Source organism: Idiotropiscis lumnitzeri, chromosome 5, assembly GCF_059441095.1.
Source record: "Idiotropiscis lumnitzeri isolate Australia: NSW breed Sydney's pygmy pipehorse chromosome 5, RoL_Ilum_1.0, whole genome shotgun sequence".
Lineage (NCBI taxonomy): Eukaryota > Metazoa > Chordata > Actinopteri > Syngnathiformes > Syngnathidae > Idiotropiscis > Idiotropiscis lumnitzeri.
In genome coordinates this window covers 26,399,123-26,406,096 of record NC_142395.1, presented here as the reverse complement: position 1 = coordinate 26,406,096, position 6,974 = coordinate 26,399,123, and the positions used below count along the sequence as shown (strand labels likewise).

Here is a 6,974-nt window from a genome sequence, read left to right as displayed (position 1 = left end):
CACTCTGGTGGTGGTTAACTACGTATGTACACAGCTGCCATGTGGCAGGCTAACGGAAGCGAGGCTGTCGGTATGCGTCTACAGCCCCTCCGACCACCATCAAACATTCACACAGAATCGTACACCACTATGAGTGGTACTGGATGCGGGTGAAGGTAGGTGACGTATCCTTGCTCAAGGACACAACGACGAGACTCGAACAGAGCAAGATTGAAACAATTGAGGCAAGAGGAGGGAGGGAGCAAGACGATCAATGTGTATTGTCCTAAAAATAAATAAAAAAATTTAAAATGGTGCCAGCAGGTACTAGTTGGGCCCCAAGGACAACATGAGTAGTCTACAGGTCACTTCTAAAAAATAGCACAACAGTGATGAGACACTGTGACTTACTAAGAAAAATTAAAAGAGAATAATGACCAATCACGTCTCACCTGTTCTCTGAAGCTGAGCCATGATTGGCCGCTAGCTGAGGCCTGAGCAAACTTGATGTCATTTTCAGTCGACAGAAGTGACAAAATGGCCGCCTCCCGAGAAGGCTAAAAATTGGTGGATTTTACTGCTAAACTCCGATTCCACAAACGGAATATTAATCAGAATGCCATGTTGCCACAAGTTAACCTGCATGAAATTTCTCCTGCTAAATGGGTAGATGCTTGTTTAAATACGCTAGTCACCATTTTTATATCATTTGAATTTATTTTAAATGCAGAAACGGTTTTAAACAAGTTTGTGTCCTTCTTAGTCCATCGGCAATCCATCAAGTCCGTCAAGAATTTGACTGTTCACACGAAGCAACGCATCCTCTCAACAATTCCATTGGAGTAAAAAGCCCTTTCGGAACAATCTGGTCTTCCTCCCCACCTGACCATCCAGGATCAGTCTTCTTCTGACGACGGCTGCGCTCCTTCATCGTGTACCTCTCTGTAGGCCGCCATGGGGCCGCCGTCAGGATTGTAGCTCCCCATGGACATCTTCAATCCCTCGGACAGTTTCAGAGCTGCCAGCTTGGCCTGCAACTCCTGCCGTAAACCACAACACATGGCTGGGCTCCACACGCTAGGTTCAATGCACACACTGAGGCTTGAGAGACAGTCATGGATTTGCAAACGTGGTCCACAGGTTTCCATGATTAGGAGCACTACTTTGTTCAACATTGCATGCTGTGTCTTTTGGATGGAGGCTAAATGCTGCCCCCTAGCGCGCTTACAAGGATATGACAACTTCCGTTCAAACGTTATTTAAATCAACTTCAATTTAAAAACAATAGTAAGACAATAATGCAAGATTATAGTTAAATATATTTAAAAATCTAAATATCTTTTTTACAATTGCTTTTTTTGCCACAAAAAATATGCTCTGACAGTAATTGCATATGCAAGTTAGGACGTTGATTATCAACTGGTGGGTAGGACCCAAAAGCTGGTCAACAGCATTGCACTTTGTTAAAAAAAGAAAGAAAAAAAACAGGACTTAATTGGAAAGGCTATTTTTGAAGGGTACATTTTACTTATTGTTCTAAACTTCAACAAAAGTAGGTCGTGAGTTGGCGGCAATAAGTAAATGCAGGTCTCGGGTGACACGTTACAACAAGTTGAGAGCCATTGAGATGTGGCTTTAGTTTAAGTTGGAAGAAGTTCATGATGGGATAATATCACCAAGAAGAGTCTTTGGTGTCCGTGTCAGAATCACTCAGTCATCATGAAAATGTAGCAGAATGAAACTGAGGTCCCCCCCCCACATCTCTTAAATAGTGTTTTCTTCCTTTTATCCAATTTTTTTTCGTTGGATGTACAAGATTTTAGCATGTCCCACTGACACACACTGCACTACAATGCGGTGTGTGTAAGTGGTTTTATTATACTACATGTATACATTTCACATGGCTTTGTATAAGTTATTTGATAAAACAAGTCATTTTGATCATGTATCATTTCTGCACATGTCCCTGTCATTATGGGTAACTGCCCCTTTTAAAAACCCTCTGATATTTGAAGTAACATTTCTAGTGGCTATTTGCAGAGTAAATCGAGCAGGCAGCTATGCTTGGGGTCATACTTATAGTTATAAAAAAAAAAAGTTACACATTTGCTAAATAGTTGTAAAAAAAAAAGTTACACATTATTTGCTAATTTTCCTCAAATGTTTGTAATTAGATGTCAAGCTTGTGGCCCAGTCGGTAGAGTAAAATACCAATTCATAGCAAAACCTTTCAGAAATTCCAAATCTTGCAAACTACAAGACGCTACTTTTTTCCCCAGCATGCATGGCCATGGAGTGACATTGCCTGCGTCTCCCAAACACGTAACAAACAGGTTTCCAAAAGCTGCAGTGCCACATACTTGTGTACATGGCTGCCTCATGAAGCTCGCCAGTTGAATCGGCTTTGTTTGACAACACGAGAGAGAGACTGAGAAATATATAAAAAAATAAATAAATAAAAATAGGGTATGCTCATCTAATATCTGACTCCAGTGTACACCACTGAGAGGTAGGGACAGAGAAGCTGAGTTCACTTATGAGACAATGTGAAAAATTAATTTAATTGCAGCACATGAAGATTTTTTTTTTTTATGTTGGTAAAGAGAAAAAGTTTGACACTTGCAAGAATGTACTAACCTGTTGCTTCTTCGTCTGTGCTCTCAGGAGGTCAGCAGACTCCTGCAGAGACACAAGCTGGGCTGGAGCGTGGTGGAGAGGAGGCATCTTTGCCGCCGTGATGTCGTCCAGGTGCTTTCTGTCGCGCTCCCTCCGGGCCTGCGCAGAGAGCGGAGACGAGCCTTCAGACGACTGGCCCGGTGATAAGGAGCCAGATGGAGAATTGCCGCCTCTGGTTGAGAGCCTGGAAAGTCACGAAAGGAAAAGCAAGGTTATTGAATGACATTAGCGTGTGCTGCGATGTTTATGACTGACTGCTCACTGGTTTGGTTTGAATTTTTGCCGTCCGGGTGTCATAGCGTTCTCCGTCCTTTCCAGGACAGTTACAACGTGAGGCTTCTTTGGTGTCTGCTTCCTGAGAAAGTAATTGTCTGTTGGAGTGGTCGTAACAGCATCCTTGCCTTGGTCACCGGTGCTAGTGGAGATTGTGACCCGTTCCAAGGCCTCCGTAAGGTCGCTTTCTTTTGTCCCGACTAAGTTCAGAGAGGCAGCCGTCTCTTCAGCAGTGTCTTCATCCTCCTCCTTCATTTGAACGCAGACAGGCGAGGCTTCGGTCTGTTGTGACGCGGCCGCCGCAGTTTGCCCAGTGAAGGTTCGTCGATACTTGGACTGAAACTCTGCCCTGGCTGCCGACACCAAACTCTGCTTCCTCTCCTCTTCATCATGGCGTTCAATGGCGAGGCGTATCTTCTCCGTAAAGTCCCGTAATCGCTGCCCCTTGTCAGGAAGAGACTCGATTAATCTCCTGCAAACAACAAAAACACAACTTAATATTTTAAGCAATCATGAATGAAACATGTTGTTCTCAGATATTATATATATATCTCGGAGACTTTCAAGGTTCTCTTACCGTGTATTTTTTTATCTAAAAATACCAGATTCGTTGCTAAGGCTGCAAGTTACAATTATTTTAATAATCAATTAATCTATTATTATTTTGTCAACTAATCGATAAATCGGATTATAAAAACCGGTTTGAATTTCCACTGCTTTATTGAAAAACATCTCAAATCGCCAATGCAGAAAATGAACAAACTTAAATGAATTGTGATTCAGTTCTTGGTCTGGTGTGTAACATGTAACAAAGTTGATCATTGTTTTCCAAAGTAAAAGCAGCTTGCAAATATCATACCTTGAAAAAAATCTAAATAATTTTACTGTTGAGAGGCTGAAATTCCAAGGATTTGGACCAGTGGAAATTAAACAAGGTTTCTAAACAATTAATCAATTATCAAAATATTTATTGATTCATTTTAAGATTGCTTAGATGTTGAATAAATCAATTCATTGTTGCACCTCAACTTATTATTTAGAATGTTTTGGTCTTATAAGTTAGGCTTATGCGAAAATCAAAGCAAAGTAACCATGAATTACTATTAAAGAGAGTTTATCTACTCCTTAAAGTTGTTAATTTACGAAAAACTTTGACTTGCAGTCTGTTAAGAATTCACTACAACTAATTCACAAAATTCTGCATTACAAGCATGGTCAGTAAGTCAAAAAAATAAATCACATTCCAACAATAATGCAAACAAATTTGCGGCTTTATCACTTCAACCATTCATGAAACAATGATACATAAACATATGGAATGCAATTTTAAGCAGTCAACTTATTGAGGCACCATAAAAACAAATGTTACTGCAAATACTAAATATTTGTTGTGGCAGCCGCCCCATGCTAAAGAAAATGGCATTAAATCATCAAAAGTATTTGCCAAACGCCAAAGATCGGCAGAAGTAGTAGTCATGGCAACTAATGTGTGAAGTATCACTAGAAAAAAAATGTGTGAAAAATATGGTAATGATTAGGAATTGTTGCTTTTAAAAATTCTTTCACGTTAAATTTTTAATCCAACTATATTGTGCAATACATTTTAACCGAATCCATATTTAAATAGTTTAAGTAACAATCCAAGTTCAAATTGTGCAGGTCACAGTGGTTTACAATTAGGGCTGTAGCTATAGATTTGAGTTTTCTACCAATTATTGATTACATAGATGAAAATTAATTTTGCATCACTAAACAATATGTGCATGTGAATTGCAGGTATTATTATTTTTCTGTCCACTTGGGGTCGCCATCCGCAAGCTCCGTATCTCATACAACGTGGCCTGCACAAGCTGGTGACCTTCCAACACAGGTTTGAGAGTAGAATTAAATTCTTGCATATTTAAATCAGACTACAGGTGCTCCAGTGTACATATTTTTAAATTATTTTGTGAATATATTGCCCCAGTTTGTCTGAATCATTTACGCACGGCAGGCTAAGTGTGGCAACACCTGTGTGTTTTTAATTGAGAGGCCAACCTGTTTTGTGGTCCTAGAAACCAGTGATACACCCCATCATGGAACTATATTGTTATATTTTTAGTTTACAGAGATTTTACTGTCTGTATCAGAGTTATGAAGTACGGGGTTTGAAACGCAGCCCTCCTGTGCGGCGTTTGCATGTTCTCCCTGTGCACGTGTGGGTTTTCGACGACTATAGCTTCCTCCAACATTCCAAAAAGACACGTTACGTTCGCTAAAGACTCTAAATTGTCCATAGGCATGAATGTGAACGGTTCCATGTGCAAGGTTGACCATCAGTCTAGGAGCTAACCGCCTCTCACCCAGTCAGCCAGGAAAATCTTCAGCTCACCTACGACCCAACGAGGACCAGCGCTATAGAAAAAGGATGGCGGGCTGGATGGGACTTTGATTGTTCCAACCTGCCTTGATTAAACTTTACAGGTGGTTCTTCACTTGACCGTGTGTAAACTTTTGGATTCTTATGTCCAACTATTCAGTGTTTGTGATTATTGTGCTGTGACTGGCAACTGGCCACCGAGTGTTAGTTTGCCGTGAATCACACAAAAACTACAAGTACGAATTCTGCGCTGGATTAAGTGTGTCACCTCATAGTGTGGAGGTTAGAGAGGTAGCCCTGAAGGTGCTGGGTTATTCTTTTGCTCCGGCAATTGAAAAATTAGGGATGTGCACGGCAAAATAACGCTATCACGACAGCGGCCGGTCAAAGCAAAATAATCCCTGCCATTTCAAAATTATGCTACTGGTCTATAAATCACTGAATGGCTTTAGACCCTGAATACATGAAAGAGATGCTAATTGAATATAAACCAGTAGGATTTTTAGATCAGCCGACTCAGGTCAAATAGTAGAGTACAGAGTTCAAAGCAAACATGGTGGATAAGCATTTAGCTGTTATGGTGGATGCAAATAGAATAAGATGCCAACAGAATTTAAATTTGTATCAATGCTTTTAAATCCAGGTTAAAACTATGCTTTTTATTCCAATTAATATATTTTAAAGCATTTCTATAATCAAATTTTCCCAGAATCTTTTGCTTGCGCTGTACGTTCTTTTCCAAACCTTAGTAAATGACTTTTTAAACGTCTATATTGTTTTGACTGTAAATCCATCTGAATGTTGTATCTTTAACTATGTGAAACACATCGGGCTATTTTGTGTATGAGGTGAGCGACACAAATAATATTGCCTTGGCTTGTACTCTCCCAGTAGCAACAAGTTGCCCATTGGTATAGTTTTACCTCAACTACTAAGTAACATGTAGCTGTCCCATTTCTGTGCAGAAACGTCATACTGTAGAGGAAAAATGTTACGAGTAAGAATCAGTCGTTCTAGTGGTGCGCTGAATTGTTATCCTAGTGAGGACAGAGGATACTAGTACTGTATATCGACCTGAAGATGAATATCAAGGACTATCATCGCAGAAATGCTTCACATTCCCGTAACTTTTCACATTATTTTACAACCCCAGCATGGCTGTCATCGCGTGCGTGGACGTCATGTGCACTTTATCATTTCTTACTTGTCAGCGAGTACGATGTTCTGTCGCCGCAGGAGTTCCTGGAGCTGCTCTCGGCTCTGCTTGTTCAGGTCTCCCACCTGTCCCTGGCGCTCGGACATGCTGGCAAGCTAAACGTGCTTAGCCACAGCCGCTCGCAAACAGCGGGAACAAGCCGAACTTCTCAAAGCGACATTTCTCGGGAAACAAAGAGTCGTCCTTGAATCTGAAGGGGTTCCTAAACCTTTGGGAAGAGGAGGAAACTAGATTAAACGTATTAAAAGAGCCATGTTTAGTTGGAATGGAAGGAACTACATCTCAAAGTGAGGTTCTTCTTCTTAGGTGGAGAATAAGGGTAGATTCAACATGATTGGGGAAGTATATTCGAGCGCCCTCTGCAGGCCTGACGTGCGATCTACTGAAACCACTTCCTTTATGCGCGCTGAGTGCGGAATCATACGTAGCCGCTAAAATCACAGTCTCACAAGCCATAACTATTATCGCTGA

At 40.8% G+C, this 6,974-nt stretch overlaps 1 protein-coding gene across 1 annotated transcript; it reads right to left on the bottom strand.

Moving 5' to 3' along the window:
* Positions 1–498: 498 nt before the first annotated feature.
* polr2m (RNA polymerase II subunit M) lies at positions 499–6,592 on the bottom strand. The gene is made up of 4 exons (XM_088295829.1): positions 6,492–6,592; positions 2,918–3,400; positions 2,617–2,839; positions 499–1,019 (listed from the first exon to the last, which is right to left on the bottom strand). The coding sequence occupies exons 1-4, from the start codon at positions 6,587–6,589 to the stop codon at positions 876–878; spliced, it is 948 nt and encodes a 315-aa protein (XP_088151955.1). The 5' UTR covers positions 6,590–6,592; the 3' UTR covers positions 499–875.
* Between the last annotated feature and the right edge of the window lie 382 nt (positions 6,593–6,974).

Bases quoted from the DNA above. Each gene is read 5' to 3' on its own strand.
- polr2m (XM_088295829.1), bottom strand. From the start codon at position 6,589: ATGTCCGAGCGCCAGGGACAGGTGGGAGACCTGAACAAGCAGAGCCGA. The intron at 3,401-6,491 runs GTAAGAAATGAT...TGTTGTTTGCAG, and splicing joins AACATCGTACTCGCTGACAA to GAGATTAATCGAGTCTCTTC. The intron at 2,840-2,917 runs GTGAGCAGTCAG...GTGACTTTCCAG, and splicing joins CAAAAATTCAAACCAAACCA to GCTCTCAACCAGAGGCGGCA.